Below are 23921 nucleotides of genomic sequence, written 5' to 3' on the forward strand. Positions count from 1 at the left end.
GCGGGAGTTCAATTATGTTTTTTATAATTTTTTACATAATTTATTATTTTTTGTGGGTTTTGGGCATTTTTTGTTAGAATAAAACACTTACTACCGTTTAGCTGATATTAAAATTTCATGACCATTAAAAGTCAAGTGCAAAAAATAAAGTTTTCCGTGTGTCGTACTTATAGGTACCTCTATAGAGTCTTAGTATAGCAATTAATTATAATAATGAATAAATAATTGAATTAACTAATAAATCATAATGAATGGAAATCTCAAATCACACGTGTAACAGTAAACTAAGTAATTACCTTGTGAGATTAAACTTGACTTGTTTAAGATATAATCTTTACGTCAATTAATTATTGTAGGTACTGGACCATGCTTCATGCAACATGCTAACAATTAATTGAAAATTAATTTTCTTCACTAGAATTTTCTATTAGTTCCTAAGGTCTATAGATACAACTAATAAAAATATTATTTAGGTAACAGCAAAAAGTTTAAGTTTCTTAACTCGGCGTAAGTTCTTCATTATTTTTAACAATTATTTCTTTATGTAGATTTCCTATAGGTAATGAGTAAATAAATTATCAGAAGTGATAAAGTGAATGTCAAACGAGAAATTACTAAGAATTACTAAAACTATTTTACCACGTTCCGATTAGATTTTAGGCACCCTACGGCACTCAATAATTATTTTTATGGATTGTTAATTAATTGATTTTGTTTAAAAAAAAAGAAAAATAAATAAATTAAAAGGTTGAAATTAAGAATTAACTTTTGGAGCTTATTTGAAATAAAGCAACCCAATTCTAATCTGCAATCTGTGTGCGGTAAAATTCAAGTGGCGAGTTTATGAATACACCTGATTTTTTATATACTGTGTAAAAGTTTTCTTTAATAAATAAATATTATTATCATTTGGCAGGTGGGTAGGTCTTATAGCACAAGTAAAGGAATAAATCTGAAAACCGTGAATTTGTGGTTACATCATTAAAAAAAAAAATGTGTTTAAATTTTCAAAGTAAGATAACTATGCCAAGTAGGCTATCATATGAAAGGGCTTTGCCTGTACATTCTAAAACAGATTTATTTTTTTATTTTCTGCATAATAGTTTTTGATTTATCGTGCAAAATGTCGAAAAAAATACCCGAGTACGGAACCCCCGGTGCGCGAGTCCGACTCGCACTTGGTCGGTTTTTTTTGTATTCACAGATTCTGAAAGGTATTATAACCTAAATTAATTGCAGCTGTTACAAATAATACAACAAGTAAGTCATAGAGCTAAGTAAAACTATAAAATATTATGCACAGGTAGTAAAGCCAACGACGTAGCGTAAACATTAAGTATTCAGCAAAAATATTTAGGTAACTAGGTATTATATTATACTATATATAGCTCGATTACCACTCACTGACTCACTCACTCATTGACATAATTGTTCTCCTAGAAAGAGACGGAAAATGATATAATGATGTAGGGGAGATGTGTTTGGATTCGGGAACCCTCTAGGGAAAAATTATGACATTTCAGAAAAACAAGATGGCGGCCGATGTGATTTTTGCAGCTCCGTTGTTTTCCAATCGATTTTGTTGAATTTTGCAAACTTTGTAGAAAATAGTAAATGATTAACAGAAAATGTGGAAAAAATTGGAAAAACAAGATGGCGGCCGAGCCGTAGCGTTTTCAAAATTTTCATTTTTCGACCCCGAACCGCGGCGCCACAGATCCGAAACGGGGTAATCGAGGATAATTATTTTTCTTGGTTTCTCCCACGATTATCCTGTATTTTGACTGAACGGGAGTGGTTTTTAAAAATTCAAGATGGCGGCTGTCATGGCGGCCGTTTTGTTCAAGGTACGAAAAAACGCAATTTAAAAAGTTAAATATCTCAAAGTTGGCAACATCGGAGCGATTCGGCTTCTATGAAGCGGTTGTACGTATAGGCTCGAGGTATAGATCGGTGGGAAAAAATTACCCCATTTTTAGGGAAATTTCAAGATTTTCGGGAAATTGTAAAAAATCGAAATACGCACTTTTAGCAAAATCCGAGTATGAGTGATTACGTGTTTTGCTCGTACAAATGACATTTGGGTATTTTTGTCACCGGAGACTGGCAACACTGGAATTTATCAAAGTAAAAGTGATTTTCGACACGGTCTTTTTCACGGTATCCCCTTTCGCGTGGGTGCGAGCGAGAGGAAAGATTGAAACGTCATCGGGAGCGGTATATCCTGTAGTTAATAGGAAAAATATGAAACCGTGTAAAATCTTTCTGTGAAACAAGTTGGCGGCCATTTTGTATTTTTTTTAACTTTTCGAAATTTTGATCACGTTTTTGAGGCAGTTGGCAACATTTTGGAAAGTCAGTATGTATGAATCGATTGTGTATCTAGGCTGGCAGTATGGAGATATGCAACCGGTGTTGCCACTTTTGGGGAGATTTTCGAGATTTTCAACTAAGAAACTCCTGTAAAATTTTGTATGAAAATTTTTTTTTTCACTGATGGTGTCGTATAGAAAACAAAAAGTTAGTAAGCCAAAATTATGGAGAGAGCTGATGATTGAGGGTTTCGGAGACGGATGGAGGGCCCGCTTAAGGTATTGAAGATAGGCGGGGGGTGCTCGAGCAAATGTCATTCATGACGTCATCCAATTGCCAAAAAGCTGAAAAAAAATTCAAAATGGCGAAGAAAAGATGGCCGCCATACAAATTTCGCTGGTGTCCAGCTCGGAGGGTATAAAAGATGGAAGTGAGGTTTCTTGGCAAGAGATGATCAAGATCCGAAGGTCTACTCGATGAATAGAAAAAAAATCCAAAATGGCGGAATTTTTTTTTCCATACATTTTGTATGGCGAATATTGAATGCCTCATTCTCCTAGAAAGAGACGGATAACGATACGATAATGTAGGGGAGATATGTTTTGGTGCGCGATATGAGTAGGGGAAAATTATGACATTTCAGAAAAACAAGATGGCGACCTATATGATTTTTGCAACTCTTTTGTTTTCCAACCGATTTCGTTGAAACTCGCAATCTTTAAAGAATGTAGTAAACGATTAATAGAAAAAGTGGAAAATTTTGGAAAAACAAGATGGCCGCCGTACAAATTTCGTCGGTGTCTATCTCGGAGGCTATAAAAGATGGAAGAGTGGTTTCTTGGCAAAAGATGATCAGGGTCCGAAGGTCTACTTGGTGGAACAAACTCTGCATGCTCGCGGACCACTTTAGTGGTCCGCGCACCCACGCACCCTACTTTATTAACCTCAACTACCCCGTTTTTACAAAAAATGATATGGATGTCGTTTTCAGGGTTTTCCAGGGTGCTGATTATGATAACGACATTTATTTTGAAATCCAAGATGGCGGACATGCATTTTTTAAGAAAAAAATCGATATGGGTGTCCTTTTATGGTGTTTTTGGGGTGAATTTTGTATCTTAATAAATAAATTCGTTTTAATACAACTCACAAACCTAACCACGTCACGAGAGCTGCTTTAGCAGCTCGAGCACCGAGCAAAACACTAGTTATACTATATATAGCTCAATTACCACTGACTGACTCACTGACTCATTGACATAATTGTTCTCCTAGAAGGAGACGGAAAATGATATAATGATGTGGGGGAGTTGTGTTCGGTTTCGGGAACCCTCTGGGGAAAAATTATGACATTTCGGAAAAACAAGATGGCGGCCGACGTGATTTTTGCAGCTCCGTTGTTTTCCAACCGATTTCGTTGAATTTTGCAATATTTGAAGAAAATAGTAAACGATTAATAGGAAATGTCGAAAAAATTGGAAAAACAAGATGGCGGCCGAGCCGCAGCGTTTTGAAAATTTTCATTTTTCGACCCCGAACCGCGGCGCCACAGATCCGAGACGGGGTAATCGAGGATAATTATTTTTTCGTGTTTCGCCCACGATTATCCTGTATTTTGACAAAACGGGAGTGATTTTTAAAAATTCAAGATGGCGGCTGTCATGGCGGCCGTTAAGTTAGAGGTACCAAAAATCCCAATTTTAAAATTAAATTTTTTCCCAGTCGACGACGTCGGACCGTTTCGGTTTCTATGAAGCGGTTGTACGTATAGACTCGAGGTATATATCGGTGGGAAAAAATTACCCCATTTTTAGGGAAATTTCAAGATTTTCGGGAAATTGTAAAAAATCGAAATAAGGACTTTGTGCAAAATCCGAGTATGAGCGATTATGTGTTTTGCCCGTACAAATGACATTTGGGTATTTTTGTCACCGGAGACTGGCAACACTGGAATTTATCAAAAAAAAAGTGATTTTCGACATTGTCTTTTTTCAGGGACGATCATTTCGCGTGGGTGCGAGCGAGAGGAGAGATTGAAACGTCATCGGGAGCGGTATATCCTGTAGTTAATAGGAAACTTGTAAAATTATCTAATTTGCTTCTGCAAAAAGAGTTGGTGGCCATTTTGTATTTTCTTCAAATTTTCCGAAATTTTGATCACGTTTTTGAGGCAGTTGGCAACATTTTGGAAAGTCGACATGTATCAATCGATTGTGTGACTCAACCAGCAGTATCGAAATATGTAAACAGTGTTGCCACATTTGGGGAGATTTTCGAGATTTTCCCCAAAAACTTCTCCTGTAAAATTTTGTATGAAATTTTTTTTTTCACTGATGGTTTCGTATAGAAAACAAAAAAAAAATCGAGGAAAAATTTGGAAATAGCTGATGATCGAGGATGTCGGAGACGGGTGAAGGGTCCGCTCAAGGTATTGAAGATAGGTGGGGGGTGCTCGACCAAATGTCATTCATGACATCATCCAATTGCCAAAAAGCTGAAAAAAAATTCAAAATGGCGAAGAAAAGATGGCCGCCATACAAATTTCGTCGGCGTCCAGCTTGGAGGGTATAAAAGATGGAGGTGTGGTTTCTTGGCAAAAGAGGATCAGGATCCAAAGGTCTACTCGATGAATAGAAAAAAAATTCAAAATGGCGGAATTTATTTCCCCATACATTTTGTATGGCGAATATTGAATGTCTCATTCTCCTAGAAAGAGACAGAAAACGATACGATAATGTAGGGGAGATGTGTTCGGGTGGGGGAGGCGAGTAGGGAAAAATTATGACATTTCAGAAAAACAAGATGGCGGCCTATATGATTTTTGCAACTCTTTTGTTTTCCAACCGATTTCGTTGAAACTCGCAATCTTTAAAGAATGTAGGAAACGATTAACAGAAAAAGTGGAAAATTTTGGAAAAACAAGATGGCCGCCGTACAAATTTCGTCGGTGTCTATCTCGGAGGCTATAAAAGATGGAAGAGTGGTTTCTTGGCAAAAGATGATCAGGGTCCGAAGGTCTACTCGGTGGAACAAACTCTGCATGCTCGCGGACCACTTTAGTGGTCCGCGCACCCACGCACCCTACTTTATTAACCTCAACTACCCCGTTTTTACAAAAAATGATATGGATGTCGTTTTCAGAGTTTTCTAGCGTGCTGATTTTGATAACGACATATATTTTGAAATCCAAGATGGCGGACATGCACTTTTTAAGAAAAAAATTGATATGGGTGTCGTTTTGTGGGTTTTTGTGGTGAATTGTGTATCTTAATAAATAAATTTGGTTTAGTATAATAAAGTTAACCCAACCACGTCACGCGAGCTGCTTTAGCAGCTCGTGCACCGAGCAAAACACTAGTTATACTATATATAGCTCGATTACCACTCACTGACTGACTCACTCATTGACATAATTGTTCTCCTAGAAGGAGACGTAAAATGATATAGTGATGTGGGGGAGTTGTGTTCGGTTTCGGGAACCCTCTGGGGAAAAATTATGACATTTCGGAAAAACAAGATGGCGGCCGATGTGATTTTTGCAGCTCCGTTGTTTTCCAACCGATTTCGTTGAATTTTGCAAACTTTGAAGAAAGTAGTAAATGATTAACAGAAAATGTGGAAAAAATTGGAAAAACAAGATGGCGGCCGAGCCGTAGCGTTTTAAAAATTTTGATTTTTCGACCCCGAACCGCGGCGCCACAGATCCGAAACGGGAAATCGATAATAATAAATTTTTTCTTGATTTGCTTGCAATGATCCTGAATTTTGACAGAACGGCAGTGATTTTTAAAAATTCAAGATGGCGGCTGTCATGGCGGCCGTTTTGTTCGAGGTACGAAAAAACGCAATTTTAAAAGATAAATATCTCAAAGTTGGCAACATCGGAGCGATTCGGTTTCTATGAAGCGATTGTACGTATAGGCTTGAGGTATAGATTGGAGGAAAAAAATTACCCCATTTTTAGGGAAATTTCAAGATTTTCGGGAAATTGTAAAAAATCGAAATACGGACTTTTTGCAAAATCCGAGTATGAGCGATTACGTGTTTTGATTGTACAAATGACATTTGGGTATTTTTGTCGCCGGAGACTGGCAACACTGGAATTTATCAAAGAAAAAGTGATTTTCGACGTGGTCTCTTTTTAGGGCCGATCGTTTCGCGTAGGTGCAAGCGAGAGGAGAGATTGAAACGTCATCGGGAGCGGTATATCCTGTAGTTATTGGAAAAGTTGTACAACGATGTAATTTATTTCTGCAAAACGAGTTGGCAGCCATTTTGTATTTTTTTTAATTTTTCGAAATTTTGATCACGTTTTTGAGGCAGTTGGCAACATTTTGGAAAGTCAATATGTATGAATAGATTGTGTATCTGGGCTGGCAGTATGGAGATATGCAACCGGTGTTGCCACTTTTGGGGAGATTTTCGAGATTTTCAACTAGAAAACTCCTGTAAAATTTTGTATGAAATTTTTTTTTTTCACTGATGGTGTCAGATAGAAAGCAAAAACTTAGTAAGCGAAAATTATGGAGAGAGCTGATGATTGAGGATATCGGAGACGGGTGAAGGGCCCGCTTAAGGTATTGAAGATAGGTGGGGGGTGCTCGAGCAAATGTCATTCATGACGTCATCCAATTGCCAAAAAGCTGAAAAAAAATTCAAAATGGCGAAAAAAAGATGGCCGCCATACAAATTTCGCCGGCGTCCAGCTCGGAGGGTATAAAAGATGGAGGTGCGGTTTCTTGGCAAAAGAGGATCAGGATCCAAAGGTCTACTCGATGAATAAAAAAAAAATTCAAAATGGCGGAATTTTTTTTCCCATACATTTTGTATGGCGAATATTGAATGTCTCATTCTCCTAGAAAGAGACAGAAAACGATACATTAATGTATGGGAGATATGTTCGGATGCGCAATCTGAGTAGGGGAAAATTATGACATTTCAGAAAAACAAGATGGCGACTGACGTGATTTTTGCAACTCTTTTGTTTTCCAACCGATTTCGTTGAAATTCGCAATCTTTGATGAATGTAGTAAACGATTAATAGAAAAAGTGGAAAATTTTGGAAAAACAAGATGGCCGCCGTATAAATTTCATCGATGTCTATCTCGGAGGCTATAAAAGATGGAAGAGTGGTTTCTTGGCAAAAGATGATCAGGGTCCGAAGGTCTACTCGGTGAAACAAACTCTGCATGCTCGCGGACCACTTTAGTGGTCCGCGCACCCACGCACCCTACTAAATTATTATCCTAATCTACAAAAAATAATATGGATGTCGTTTTCAGGGTTTTCCAGGGTGCTGATTTTGATAATGACATTTATTTTCAAATCCAAGATGGCGGACTTACATTTTCTACAAAAAATAGAAATGACTGTCATTTTATGGGTTTTTTCGGGGTGAATTATGTATCTTAATAAATCAATTTGGTTTTATATAATAAAGTTAACCTTACCACGTCACGCGAGCTGCTTTAGCAGCTCGCGCACCGAGCAAAAGCTAGTTATACTATATATAGCTCAATTACCACTCACTGACTCATTGACATAATTGTTCTCCTAGAAAGAGACGGAAAATGATATAATGATGTAGGGGAAATGTGTTCGGATGCGGGATTCGACTGGGGAAAAATTATGACATTTCGGAAAAACAAGATGGCGGCCGTCGTGATTTTTGCAGCTCCTTTGTTTTTTAAGGGACTCCGTTCAAACTCGCAACTATTAAAGAATGTAGTAAACGGTTAACAAAAAATGTGAAAAAAATTGGAAAATCAAGATGGCGGCCGAGCCGTAGCGTTTTGAAAATTTTGAATTTTCGACCCCGAACTGCGGCGCCACAGATCCGAAACGGGGTAGTCGAGGATAATTATTTTTTCGTGCTTCGCCCACGATTATCCTGTATTTTGACAGAACGGGAGTGGTTTTTAAAAATTCAAGATGGCGGCTGTCATGGCGGCCGTTTTGTTCGAGATGCGAAAAAACGCAATTTTAAAATTCGAATATCTCAAACTTGGCAACATCGAAGCGATTCGGCTTCTATGAAGCGATTGTACGTATGAACTTGAGGTATAGATTGGTGGGGAAAAACTACCCCATTTTTCGGGAAATTTCAAGATTTTGGGGAAAATGTAAAAAATCGAAATACGGACTTTTCGCAAAATCCGAGTATGAGCGATTATGTGTTTTGCTCGTACAAATGACATTTGGGTATTTTTGTCGCCGAAGACTGGCAACACTGGAATTTATCAAAAAAAAGTGATTTTCGACATTGTCTTTTTTCAGGGACGATCATTTCGCGTGGGTGCGAGCGAGAGGAGAGATTGAAACGTCATCGGGAGCGGTATATCCTGTAGTTAATAGGAAAGTTGTAAAATTATCTAATTTGCTTCTGCAAAAAGAGTTGGTGGCCATTTTGTATTTTCTTCAAATTTTCCGAAATTTTGATCACGTTTTTGAGGCAGTTGGCAACATTTTGGAAAGTCGACATGTATCAATCGATTGTGTGACTCAACCAGCAGTATCGAAATATGTAAACAGTGTTGCCACATTTGGGGAGATTTTCGAGATTTTCCCCAAAAACTCCTCCTGTAAAATTTTGTATTAATTTTTTTTTTTTCACTGATGGTTTCTTATAGAAAACAAAAAAAAAATCGAGGAAAAATTTGGAAATAGCTGATGATCGAGGATGTCGGAGACGGGTGAAGGGTCCGCTCAAGGTATTGAAGATAGGTGGGGGGTGCTCGACCAAATGTCATTCATGACGTCATCCAATTGCCAAAAAGCTGAAAAAAAATTCAAAATGGCGAAGAAAAGATGGCCGCCATACAAATTTCGCCGGCGTCTAGCTCGGAGGGTATAAAAGATGGAGGTGCGGTTTCTTGGCAAAAGAGGATCAGGATCCAAAGGTCTACTCGATGAATAGAAAAAAAATTCAAAATGGCGGAAAAAGTGATTTTCGACGGGGTCTTTTTTCAGGGACGATCATTTCGCGTGGGTGCAAGCGAGATGAGAGATTGAAACGTCATCGGGAGCGGTATATCCTGCAGTTAATGGAAAAATTGTAAAACTATGTAATTTGCTTCTGCAAAAAAAGTTGACGGCCATTTTGTATTTTCTTTAAATTTTCCGAAATTTTGATCACGTTTTTGAGGCAGTTGGCAACATTGTGGAAAGTTGACATGTATCAATCGATTGCTTGACTCAACCGGCAATATCGAAATATATAAATAGTGTTGCCACATTTGGGGAAATTTTCAAGATTTTCCCCAAAAACTCCTCCTGTAAAATTTTGTATGAAAATTTTTTTTTTCACTGACGGTTTCGTATAGAAAACAAAAAAAAAATCGAGGAAAAATTTGGAAATAGCTGATGATTGAGGATGTCGGAGACGGGTGGAGGGCCCGCTTAAGGTATGGAAGATAGGTGGGGGGTGCTCGACCAAATGTCATTCATGACGTCATCCAATTGCCAAAAAGCTGAAAAAAAATTCAAAATGGCGAAGAAAAGATGGCCGCCATACAAATTTCGCCGGCGTCCAGCTCGGAGGGTATAAAAGATGGAGGTGCGGTTACTTGGCAAAAGAGAATCAGGATCCAAAGGTCTACTCGATGAATAGAAAAAAAATTCAAAATGGCGGAATTTATTTTTCCATACATTTTGTATGGCGATTATGAATGTCTCATTCTCCTAGAAAGAGACGGAAAACGATACATTGATGTATGGGAGATATGTTCGGATGCGCGATATGAATAGGGGAAAAGTATGAAATTTCAGAAAAACAAGATGGCGACCGACGTGATTTTTGCAACTCTTTTGTTTTCCAACCGATTTCGTTGAAACTTGCAATATTTGAAGAATGTACTAAACGATTAATAGAAAAAGTGGAAAATTTTGGAAAAACAAGATGGCCGCCGTACAAATTTCGTCGGTGTCTATCTCGGAGGCTTTAAAAGATGGAAGAGTGGTTTCTTGGCAAAAGATGATCAGGGTCCGAAGGTCTACTCGGAGGAACAAACTCTGCATGCTCGCGGACCACTTTAGTGGTCCGCGCACCCACGCACCCTACTTTATTAACCTCAACTACCCCGTTTTTATAAAAAATGATATGGATGTCGTTTTCAGAGTTTCCCAGGGTGCTGATTTTGATAACGACATTTATTTTGAAATCCAAGATGGCGGTCATGCATTTTTTAAGAAAAAAATCGATATGGGTGTCGTTTTATGGTGTTTTCGCGGTGAATTTTGAATCTTAATAAATAAATTCGTTTTAATACTTAGGTATCAACCTAACCACGTCACGCGAGCTGCTTTAGCAGCTCGCGCACCGAGCAAAACACTAGTTATACTATATATAGCTCAATTACCACTGACTGACTCACTCACTCATTGACATAATTGTTCTCCTAGAAGGAGACGGAAAATGATATAGTGATGTAGGGGAGATGTGTTTGGATTCGGGAACCCTCTGGGGAAAAATTATGACATTTCGGAAAAACAAGATGGCGGCCGACGTGATTTTTGCAGCTCCGTTGTTTTCGAACCGATTTCGTTGAATTTTACAATCTTTAAAGAAAGTAGTAAACGGTTAATAGAAAATGTGAAAAAAATTGGAAAAACAAGATGGCGGCCGAACCGTAGCGTTTTCAAAATTTTGATTTTTCGACCCCGAACCGCGGCGCCACAGATCCGAAACGGGGTAATCGAGGATAATTATTTTTTCTGGTTTCGCCCACGATTATCCTGTATTTTGACAGAACGGGAGTGGTTTTTAAAAATTCAAGATGGCGGCTGTCATGGCGGCCGTTATGTTCGAGGTACGAAAAAATGCAATTTTAAAAGTTATATATCTCAAAGTTGGCAACATCGGAGCGATTCGACTTCTATGAAGCGGTTGTACGTATAGATTCGAGGTATAGATCGGTGGGAAAAAATTACCCCATTTTTAGGGAAATTTCAAGATTTTCGGGAAATTGTAAAAAATCGAAATACGCACTTTTAGCAAAACTCAAGTATGAGCGATTACGTGTTTTGCTCGTACAAATGACATTTGGGTATTTTTACTGCCGGAGGCTGGCAACACTGGAATTTATCAAAGTAAAAGTGATTTTCGACACGGTCTTTTTCACGGTATCCCCTTTCGCGTGGGTGCGAGCGAGAGGAAAGATTGAAACGTCATCGGGCGCGGTATATCCTGTAGTTAATAGGAAAATTATGAAACCGTGTAAAATCTTTCTGTGAAACGAGTTGGCGGCCATTTTGTATTTTTTTTAATTTTTCGAAATTTTGATCACGTTTTTGAGGCAGTTGGCAACATTTTGGAAAGTCGACATGTATAAATCGATTGTGTGACTCAACCAGCAGTATCGAAATATGTAAACAGTGTTGCCACATTTGGGGAGATTTTCGAGATTCTCCCCAAAAACTCCTCCTGTAAAATTTTGTATGAAATTTTTTTTCCCACTGATGGTTTCGTATAGAAAACAAAAAAAAAATCGAGGAAAAATTTGGAAATAGCTGATGATCGAGGATGTCGGAGACGGGTGATGGGTCCGCTCAAGGTATTGAAGATAGGTGGGGGGTGCTCGACCAAATGTCATTTATGACGTCATCCAATTGCCAAAAAGCTGAAAAAAAATTCAAAATGGCGAAAAAAAGATGGCCGCCATACAAATTTTGCCGGCGTCCAGCTCGGAGGGTATAAAAGATGGAAGTGTGGTTTCTTGGCAAGAGATGATCAGGGTCCGAAGGTCTACTCGATTAATAGAAAAAAAATTCAAAATGGCGGAATTTATTTTTACATACATTTTGTATGGCGAATATTGAATGTCTCATTCTCCTAGAAAGAGACGGAAAACGATACAATAATGTAGGGGAGATGTGTTTGGGTGGGGGAGGCGAGTAGGGCAAAAATTATGACATTTCAGAAAAACAAGATGGCGGCCTGTATGATTTTTGCGACTCTTTTGTTTTCCAACCGATTTCGTTGAAACTCGCAATCTTTGAAGAATGTAGTAAACGATTAATAGAAAAAGTGGAAAATTTTGGAAAAACAAGATGGCCGCCGTACAAATTTCGTCGGTGTCTATCTCGGAGGCTATAAAAGATGGAAGAGTGGTTTCTTGGCAAAAGATGATCAGGGTCCGAAGGTCTACTCGGTGAAACAAACTCTGCATGCTCGCGGACCACTTTAGTGGTCCGCGCACCCACGCACCCTACTTTATTAACCTCAACTACCCCGTTTTTACAAAAAATGATATGGATGTTGTTTTCAGAGTTTTCCAGGGTGCTGATTTTGATAACGAAATTTATTTTTAAATCCAAGATGGCGGGCGTGCACTTTTTAAGAAAAAAATTGATATAAGTGTCGTTTTATGGGGTTTTCGGGGTAATTTGTGTATCTTAATAAAAAAATCGGTTTAATACAACTCATAAACCTAACCACGTCACGCGAGCTGCTTTAGCAGCTCGCGCACCGAGCAAAATACTAGTTATACTATATATAGCTCGATTACCACTCACTGACTCACTCACTCATTGACATAATTGTTCTCCTAGAAAGAGACGGAAAATGATATAATGATGTAGGGGAGATGTGTTTGGATTCGGGAACCCTCTAGGGAAAAATTATGACATTTCAGAAAAACAAGATGGCGGCCGATGTGATTTTTGCAGCTCCGTTGTTTTCCAATCGATTTTGTTGAATTTTGCAAACTTTGTAGAAAATAGTAAATGATTAACAGAAAATGTGGAAAAAATTGGAAAAACAAGATGGCGGCCGAGCCGTAGCGTTTTCAAAATTTTCATTTTTCGACCCCGAACCGCGGCGCCACAGATCCGAAACGGGGTAATCGAGGATAATTATTTTTCTTGGTTTCTCCCACGATTATCCTGTATTTTGACTGAACGGGAGTGGTTTTTAAAAATTCAAGATGGCGGCTGTCATGGCGGCCGTTTTGTTCAAGGTACGAAAAAACGCAATTTAAAAAGTTAAATATCTCAAAGTTGGCAACATCGGAGCGATTCGGCTTCTATGAAGCGGTTGTACGTATAGGCTCGAGGTATAGATCGGTGGGAAAAAATTACCCCATTTTTAGGGAAATTTCAAGATTTTCGGGAAATTGTAAAAAATCGAAATACGCACTTTTAGCAAAATCCGAGTATGAGTGATTACGTGTTTTGCTCGTACAAATGACATTTGGGTATTTTTGTCACCGGAGACTGGCAACACTGGAATTTATCAAAGTAAAAGTGATTTTCGACACGGTCTTTTTCACGGTATCCCCTTTCGCGTGGGTGCGAGCGAGAGGAAAGATTGAAACGTCATCGGGAGCGGTATATCCTGTAGTTAATAGGAAAAATATGAAACCGTGTAAAATCTTTCTGTGAAACAAGTTGGCGGCCATTTTGTATTTTTTTTAACTTTTCGAAATTTTGATCACGTTTTTGAGGCAGTTGGCAACATTTTGGAAAGTCAGTATGTATGAATCGATTGTGTATCTAGGCTGGCAGTATGGAGATATGCAACCGGTGTTGCCACTTTTGGGGAGATTTTCGAGATTTTCAACTAAGAAACTCCTGTAAAATTTTGTATGAAAATTTTTTTTTTCACTGATGGTGTCGTATAGAAAACAAAAAGTTAGTAAGCCAAAATTATGGAGAGAGCTGATGATTGAGGGTTTCGGAGACGGATGGAGGGCCCGCTTAAGGTATTGAAGATAGGCGGGGGGTGCTCGAGCAAATGTCATTCATGACGTCATCCAATTGCCAAAAAGCTGAAAAAAAATTCAAAATGGCGAAGAAAAGATGGCCGCCATACAAATTTCGCTGGTGTCCAGCTCGGAGGGTATAAAAGATGGAAGTGAGGTTTCTTGGCAAGAGATGATCAAGATCCGAAGGTCTACTCGATGAATAGAAAAAAAATCCAAAATGGCGGAATTTTTTTTTCCATACATTTTGTATGGCGAATATTGAATGCCTCATTCTCCTAGAAAGAGACGGATAACGATACGATAATGTAGGGGAGATATGTTTTGGTGCGCGATATGAGTAGGGGAAAATTATGACATTTCAGAAAAACAAGATGGCGACCTATATGATTTTTGCAACTCTTTTGTTTTCCAACCGATTTCGTTGAAACTCGCAATCTTTAAAGAATGTAGTAAACGATTAATAGAAAAAGTGGAAAATTTTGGAAAAACAAGATGGCCGCCGTACAAATTTCGTCGGTGTCTATCTCGGAGGCTATAAAAGATGGAAGAGTGGTTTCTTGGCAAAAGATGATCAGGGTCCGAAGGTCTACTTGGTGGAACAAACTCTGCATGCTCGCGGACCACTTTAGTGGTCCGCGCACCCACGCACCCTACTTTATTAACCTCAACTACCCCGTTTTTACAAAAAATGATATGGATGTCGTTTTCAGGGTTTTCCAGGGTGCTGATTATGATAACGACATTTATTTTGAAATCCAAGATGGCGGACATGCATTTTTTAAGAAAAAAATCGATATGGGTGTCCTTTTATGGTGTTTTTGGGGTGAATTTTGTATCTTAATAAATAAATTCGTTTTAATACAACTCACAAACCTAACCACGTCACGAGAGCTGCTTTAGCAGCTCGAGCACCGAGCAAAACACTAGTTATTATACTATATATAGCTCAATTACCACTGACTGACTCACTGACTCATTGACATAATTGTTCTCCTAGAAGGAGACGGAAAATGATATAATGATGTGGGGGAGTTGTGTTCGGTTTCGGGAACCCTCTGGGGAAAAATTATGACATTTCGGAAAAACAAGATGGCGGCCGACGTGATTTTTGCAGCTCCGTTGTTTTCCAACCGATTTCGTTGAATTTTGCAATATTTGAAGAAAATAGTAAACGATTAATAGGAAATGTCGAAAAAATTGGAAAAACAAGATGGCGGCCGAGCCGCAGCGTTTTGAAAATTTTCATTTTTCGACCCCGAACCGCGGCGCCACAGATCCGAGACGGGGTAATCGAGGATAATTATTTTTTCGTGTTTCGCCCACGATTATCCTGTATTTTGACAAAACGGGAGTGATTTTTAAAAATTCAAGATGGCGGCTGTCATGGCGGCCGTTAAGTTAGAGGTACCAAAAATCCCAATTTTAAAATTAAATTTTTTCCCAGTCGACGACGTCGGACCGTTTCGGTTTCTATGAAGCGGTTGTACGTATAGACTCGAGGTATATATCGGTGGGAAAAAATTACCCCATTTTTAGGGAAATTTCAAGATTTTCGGGAAATTGTAAAAAATCGAAATAAGGACTTTGTGCAAAATCCGAGTATGAGCGATTATGTGTTTTGCCCGTACAAATGACATTTGGGTATTTTTGTCACCGGAGACTGGCAACACTGGAATTTATCAAAAAAAAAGTGATTTTCGACATTGTCTTTTTTCAGGGACGATCATTTCGCGTGGGTGCGAGCGAGAGGAGAGATTGAAACGTCATCGGGAGCGGTATATCCTGTAGTTAATAGGAAACTTGTAAAATTATCTAATTTGCTTCTGCAAAAAGAGTTGGTGGCCATTTTGTATTTTCTTCAAATTTTCCGAAATTTTGATCACGTTTTTGAGGCAGTTGGCAACATTTTGGAAAGTCGACATGTATCAATCGATTGTGTGACTCAACCAGCAGTATCGAAATATGTAAACAGTGTTGCCACATTTGGGGAGATTTTCGAGATTTTCCCCAAAAACTTCTCCTGTAAAATTTTGTATGAAATTTTTTTTTTCACTGATGGTTTCGTATAGAAAACAAAAAAAAAATCGAGGAAAAATTTGGAAATAGCTGATGATCGAGGATGTCGGAGACGGGTGAAGGGTCCGCTCAAGGTATTGAAGATAGGTGGGGGGTGCTCGACCAAATGTCATTCATGACATCATCCAATTGCCAAAAAGCTGAAAAAAAATTCAAAATGGCGAAGAAAAGATGGCCGCCATACAAATTTCGTCGGCGTCCAGCTTGGAGGGTATAAAAGATGGAGGTGTGGTTTCTTGGCAAAAGAGGATCAGGATCCAAAGGTCTACTCGATGAATAGAAAAAAAATTCAAAATGGCGGAATTTATTTCCCCATACATTTTGTATGGCGAATATTGAATGTCTCATTCTCCTAGAAAGAGACAGAAAACGATACGATAATGTAGGGGAGATGTGTTCGGGTGGGGGAGGCGAGTAGGGAAAAATTATGACATTTCAGAAAAACAAGATGGCGGCCTATATGATTTTTGCAACTCTTTTGTTTTCCAACCGATTTCGTTGAAACTCGCAATCTTTAAAGAATGTAGGAAACGATTAACAGAAAAAGTGGAAAATTTTGGAAAAACAAGATGGCCGCCGTACAAATTTCGTCGGTGTCTATCTCGGAGGCTATAAAAGATGGAAGAGTGGTTTCTTGGCAAAAGATGATCAGGGTCCGAAGGTCTACTCGGTGGAACAAACTCTGCATGCTCGCGGACCACTTTAGTGGTCCGCGCACCCACGCACCCTACTTTATTAACCTCAACTACCCCGTTTTTACAAAAAATGATATGGATGTCGTTTTCAGAGTTTTCTAGCGTGCTGATTTTGATAACGACATATATTTTGAAATCCAAGATGGCGGACATGCACTTTTTAAGAAAAAAATTGATATGGGTGTCGTTTTGTGGGTTTTTGTGGTGAATTGTGTATCTTAATAAATAAATTTGGTTTAGTATAATAAAGTTAACCCAACCACGTCACGCGAGCTGCTTTAGCAGCTCGTGCACCGAGCAAAACACTAGTTCTACTTATATGCCTTTAATTATTACGATTTGCAAACTAAACAATTAATGTTATAATATATTATACTATCTGACCCGCCCGGCTTCGCTCGAGTGGAATTTTGAAAATCAGTGAGGGCGTGGAGTTTCCAAAAAATGGAATTACCAATTTTTATAATTACTTACACGTAACATCCCCTATTTAACCCCTTAGGGATTAAATTTCCAAAAATCATTTCTTAGTGGGCGCCTACGTCATAAAGAAAACCTACTGTCGCAAGTTTCTAACCTCAGCGATTCAGGCTGTGTGTTGATAGATCAGTCAGTCAGTCAGTCAGTAAGTACAAGTAGCGGATGTCTACGTTGTTAGATATAATAGCTTTCTGCCTTTCAGACAGATCCCTCAAGTTGTTTGTGTGCGTTGATAGATCAGTCAGTCAGTCAGTAAGTACAAGTAGCGGATGTCTACGTTGTTAGATATAATAGCTTTCTGCCTTTCAGACAGATCCCTCAAGTTGTTTGTGTGCGTTGATAGATCAGTCAGTCAGTCAGTAAGTACAAGTAGCGGATGTCTACGTTGTTAGATATAATAGCTTTCTGCCTTTCAGACAGATCCCTCAAGTTGTTTGTGTGCGTTGATAGATCAGTCAGTCAGTCAGTAAGTACAAGTAGCGGATGTCTACGTTGTTAGATATAATAGCTTTCTGCCTTTCAGACAGATCCCTCAAGTTGTTTGTGTGCGTTGATAGATCAGTCAGTCAGTCAGTAAGTACAAGTAGCGGATGTCTACGTTGTTAGATATAATAGCTTTCTGCCTTTCAGACAGATCCCTCAAGTTGTTTGTGTGCGTTGATAGATCAGTCAGTCAGTCAGTAAGTACAAGTAGCGGATGTCTACGTTGTTAGATATAATAGCTTTCTGCCTTTCAGACAGATCCCTCAAGTTGTTTGTGTGCGTTGATAGATCAGTCAGTCAGTCAGTAAGTACAAGTAGCGGATGTCTACGTTGTTAGATATAATAGCTTTCTGCCTTTCAGACAGATCCCTCAAGTTGTTTGTGTGCGTTGATAGATCAGTCAGTCAGTCAGTAAGTACAAGTAGCGGATGTCTACGTTGTTAGATATAATAGCTTTCTGCCTTTCAGACAGATCCCTCAAGTTGTTTGTGTGCGTTGATAGATCAGTCAGTCAGTCAGTAAGTACAAGTAGCGGATGTCTACGTTGTTAGATATAATAGCTTTCTGCCTTTCAGACAGATCCCTCAAGTTGTTTGTGTGCGTTGATAGATCAGTCAGTCAGTCAGTAAGTACAAGTAGCGGATGTCTACGTTGTTAGATATAATAGCTTTCTGCCTTTCAGACAGATCCCTCAAGTTGTTTGTGTGCGTTGATAGATCAGTCAGTCAGTCAGTAAGTACAAGTAGCGGATGTCTACGTTGTTAGATATAATAGCTTTCTGCCTTTCAGACAGATCCCTCAAGTTGTTTGTGTGCGTTGATAGATCAGTCAGTCAGTCAGTAAGTACAAGTAGCGGATGTCTACGTTGTTAGATATAATAGCTTTCTGCCTTTCAGACAGATCCCTCAAGTTGTTTGTGTGCGTTGATAGATCAGTCAGTCAGTCAGTAAGTACAAGTAGCGGATGTCTACGTTGTTAGATATAATAGCTTTCTGCCTTTCAGACAGATCCCTCAAGTTGTTTGTGTGCGTTGATAGATCAGTCAGTCAGTCAGTCAGTAAGTACAAGTAGCGGATGTCTACGTTGTTAGATATAATAGCTTTCTGCCTTTCAGACAGATCCCTCAAGTTGTTTGTGTGCGTTGATAGATCAGTCAGTCAGTCAGTCATCTTTGCCTTTTATATATTTAGACTAGCTGATGACCGCGACTTCGCCTGCCTGGATCTAGGTTTTCCGAAATCCCGTGGGAACTCATTGATTTTCCCTGATAAAAAGTAGCCTATGTGCTAATCCAGGATATTTCTATCTCTATTCCAAATTTCAACCAAATCCGTCTAGTTGTTTTTGCGTGAAGGAGTAACAAACATACACACACACACACATACACACAAACTTTCACCTTTATAATATTAGTGTGATAGTGTGATAAGTTAGTGCATATGGTATCTATCTGATATTTATAAGCTCAACTTCAAGATATACCTACTTAGGTTGACTCTAAGTACACACTTTTTAAAATACTTATTTAGTTCCTTGTTATTTTTGCAACATATTTTTTTTTATTAAAAAAACCCCGGGTGTAATGGTGATGCCGGTAACTTAATATTAATATTTTACTGTTTCCTTTCTAAAAAGCAAACATTCTTCTATAGTAACAGCTAGTAGCTCCACTTACCATAGTTACAATATCAGCTTAACGAATACTTACTATGCACTTCTATGGTTTCGTAATATCTTTTGCAACTGCATTACATCTAACTATAATCTCGAAAGTGAAGCCCCAGTAATATCCTATCTAGAGAAATAGATCAACCCTCTATACATATATTATGTACGGAAATCATCGCAATAATTTAGATAGCAGTTTAAAACTGGTGGAAAGCTTCTGCTCCATCAAAGCCATGCCGCCAAGCAATACAGTAAAGTTACGTGGAAACCAATTAGGGGTATGAGTTTAATAGAACTGTGCTATCCCCTAAAAGTAGCTCGCTTTCATCTTAATCTGCATTAGCACTTACCACCAAGTGAGATTGCAGTGAAGGGCTAACTTGTAACGGAATAAAAAAATAAGCCGCTAAAAATTTTCGCTAGTTACGTAGATGTTCGAAGGACCCAAAAACTTAAAAACTAGCCATTAGAGCACAGATCACATTAGAGTCAAAAATATGTAGAACAAAGCGTGCCAAAAATGTTTCTAATAAGTAACATATTGCCTACTGTAAAACCTATTGTTGAATAGTCGTCAGAAATAGTAAGCTAATAATGAAAGCTTTATAAATTAAATAAGTAAGTACATATTATGCTAGAGAACAACTTGTCTGCCAATGACCGTACTGCCGTAAGTATAGAAAAGTAAGACTGCAAACACTATAACGACATAATGACATTGTATTTTCACGTAGTGCGTAGTGGTTACTGGCTACCGACTTTACTATGAAAATCACTATGTCTAATCAAAAATAATTACTGCGAATGAATACAATAACGACATTTAACAAGACTATGCTAATTGTGTTACTTTTTCATATTTAAGAGGGGTCTCTCCGTCACTCGCTTCATACAAACGTAGTTCCAATTTCATTTGAATATTAAGCAACTCAAGTCCATGAAATTTTGCAGACATATTCTAGAAACTAATATCTATGCCTGTGGTTTTCCAGATTTCTGATAAAATACCTATTCGGTTTCAAAGTTACGCGGTCTTAAAAATTCACCTACAAATCTTTGAGCCCCTGTAATTTTAAAACTACGTATTTTTAGAAAAATCGAAAACACCACAGGCACAGATATTAGTTTCTAAAATATGTCTGCGAAATTTCATGGACTTTTATTGCTTAATATTTTAATAAAATTGGAACTACGATTGTATGGAGCAAGTGACGGAGAGAGCCCGATTTTTATTCAAGCGTGACACTGAATAATTACTATCTTTCACTATGCATGACAGCTATGGGTTAAGGTTTATACTGACCTTGTTTATTTATGTCCCATAAAACAACAATACAGCCAAGCCTTGCCAGTCTCAAGGCTATCAGACTCCCTAGACCTCCTCCGCCGCCGGTCACAAGGGCTATGCTACCTCTGAGATCCTTCTTTGGAATTCCAATAATTGACCTATATATTCCTTGTATCACATAACCAATCGCGACCATTAAAAATGCAAGAACATCGAAAACTGTTTGTATCACAGTGTACTTATCTCTCATGCATTCTGGTATCTCTCTGGTTAGTGGTCCAGGCCTCATGCCATTCATATATTCTTGGGTTTCTGTTGACATTTTGTTAGGATCGTTTGATGTTCCGAAGTAATTTATCTATTGAGCATTACTCGCTATTCGATCTATTTCTTCTTCAGTTACCTGTCCCATCAAAGCTTCGGTTTATCAAACCATTTATCTGCAAAGAAAAAAAAACATACGTTATATTTTTTTACCCGACTACGGCAAAGCCAAAAGGAAGGGTTATGATTTTAACAGTCTATGTATGTATGTATGTATCCAGATTCTGTGTGTTCCACCGTAGCGCCTAAACTACTGGGCCGATTTTGATGAATGAAGTGTCAATTGATTCGTTGTAAAGGTCCGGGTGACATAGGCTATATTTTATAAAGATTTTATACGAAAAAAAATTACCTAACGGATGTTACATCAGTAAAAGTGGAGGTCTCCAAAAATTATTTTTTGCTATTGTATCGAGTGTGATGTCAAATGAAAGAGGAGAAATTCTGTGCTCATGAATATAAATGTACAACAACATTAAAATATACCAAGCGACAGAATAACAATTTTACTCTAATATTATATTTCAGCGTTTATTCGAACGATCGCAGTCGGGTTTTAGTGATATTTCAATATACCTATTTAATTTTTATTTATTTTAAAATACTCTATAACCTTTTCAAAATAAATGTCATGTTCTAGCGTGAAATCAACGAAAATAGCCATGATGTTTTCTTATCTTATTTATTTGATACACCAACAGTTATTACATTTAAACTATGCCTATAAAATAATATAATATACAATTAAATAATATACTATAATCCAATCAATGTTATACTATATTACAATAATAATAATTAATTAGAAATTTACTTTGAATCAACGAAATAATAATACGATGTTAGTGGTGTAAATAGAACTACTGAAGGCAATTTCCATAGTTCTACAATGTTCTGACATTGAATTGGTCATAAAATATTTCTTACATAACATCAACCCATCGTCGACTTTAAATTGCTGTAAAACGAGTAGGTATAAAAATATTCCATGATATAAAAATAGCATTGATACGTTTATGATATGTGTACAGCACAAAAATACATACTTTATGGTGTATCTATGAGTAATTGTACCTACCTATTTTTGTCGGCTATTTTATATGCCAATAATATGTGTTTCACCTTTTCCAGAAATTCTACCCCCATTTTAAACTTTGTTTGAAAGCCCGTCTTTTTCGACTAAAAATAAAAAAATATAAAGAAAACTTTCAACTAAAAATAAATATATTTCGGGGTTTTGGAAATTCTAAGAGCAAGGAAGAGAGCGAAAGGGAGCAAGGGAGAGGGAAAGGGTTTCACGGGCCGGTAGAGGTTTATACGAGAAGAATATCTGTGATACGGGACTTTTAAATACCTACTCAGGTATCTAAATACTGGCAAAAGCTAATTATTTTATACATCAGACATTCGTATACAGCTTTGGTCTGCGTCCGGTGTTCTGGCCATTCGCTTTTTAATAGCTCGCAGGCATAATAATATTATATTACCCAACTCGAGCAATTCCAGCTCCGTTAGTCATCAGAGGTTGAGATACAGACAGGCAGGGTTACCAACTCCTGTAATATACTTAGCTGTAATGATTGCTATTACAGCTATCCCGCTAGGAACTGTCACGGTAAACAGTTTCATGGTATGTACATTGTACCTACTATTACCTCAGTACTATACATAACAGTACAGGTATTATTACTAACAAAGGCCGATTCTCTATTATGGTAGGTATTGTAGTAGGTGGGTACCTAGAGATCACGTAAATTGTAGAGATTATAGTAGAAGTTTGTCAAATCAAGATTGTAATTAAAAGCAGACAACAGAATCACACTGCATCCTAAATAAATTATAAACCAAGCATTTTGAAACCAAAAATCAGAGATGTGATTTTTAAATACATTATAATACTAGCTGATACCCGCGACTTCGTTCGCGTGGATGTAGGTTCTTTAAAATTCCCGTGGGAACTCTTTAATTTTCCGAGATTAAAAGTAGCCTATGTGCTAATCCAGGGTATAATCTATCTCCATTCTAAAATTCAGCCAAATCCGTCCAGAAGTTTTTGCGTGAAGGAGTAACAAACATACACACACACACACATACAAACTTTCTCCTTTATAATATTATAGTGTGATTATAGGTATCAAAAATTCGTATCCCCTGAGCGCCTTTTTTTTGATTTTTGACCTAGGCATCATCCCCATTCTTAACATACAGTAAATTTTACTTCTGTTAGTAAGACTAGGTTTCCTTTCTCTACCTCAATTTTTATTAGAGCCACTGTCCGACAGCATAAAAGTGGGGAAAATAAATTGTACTGCTAAATCGAATTACTAGCCATTATGATTAACTTTACATTACGGCTGTACAGTAGGTGTTTTTATTGCATTGACCTTGATTGATGCTGGTACTTCTAGCGCTTAGTGAGAATTACCTTACAAATCATTTTAGCTATGCATGTACCTACCTACCTACTTCATTGTTTTTTTCTTATCTTCATAATCAAAATTCAATAAAACAATATTTACTTACTAGGTAGATACTTACTACTTATATTATAATAAATACGTAAAAAATGTGTTTCCTTAATTTAAATCAATCCATTGTCGACTAAAGTGGAAAAAATAAAAATTATATTTAACGTAATATACTATTAGGTTTGGTTTTGATTGCATAAGTAGTTTTTATTTTTTTACTTTTATGCTGTTTTAATTTTAATTTTTTTAATATTTAATATTTTTTTTTAATTATTATTTTACTATAATAACCAAACATAAAATTGTAAAATTAATTTATTTTGTATTTTCTGATTTAATTGATTTATAAAGTTCAAAAAGTGTACAATAAATTGTACTTATTTTGAATAAAACATTTGACTCAACTTTTGTCTTTTGCTGTGTT

General features: G+C 37.6%; 1 protein-coding gene across 1 annotated transcript in view; it reads right to left on the reverse strand.

Moving 5' to 3' along the window:
- LOC123874084 (short-chain dehydrogenase/reductase family 16C member 6-like) overlaps window positions 1–23921 on the reverse strand; it is a 77590-nt gene that overhangs the window by 21586 nt on the left and 32083 nt on the right. Inside the window, exon 2 of the mRNA XM_045919259.1 lies at window positions 20721–21145. Within this exon, the coding sequence (XP_045775215.1) occupies window positions 20721–21027 (307 nt within the window). The 5' untranslated portion in view covers window positions 21028–21145. The remainder of the gene's footprint in view (window positions 1–20720; window positions 21146–23921) is intronic.

Source organism: Maniola jurtina, chromosome 17, assembly GCF_905333055.1.
Source record: "Maniola jurtina chromosome 17, ilManJurt1.1, whole genome shotgun sequence".
In the NCBI taxonomy this organism is placed as follows: Eukaryota; Metazoa; Arthropoda; class Insecta; order Lepidoptera; family Nymphalidae; genus Maniola; species Maniola jurtina.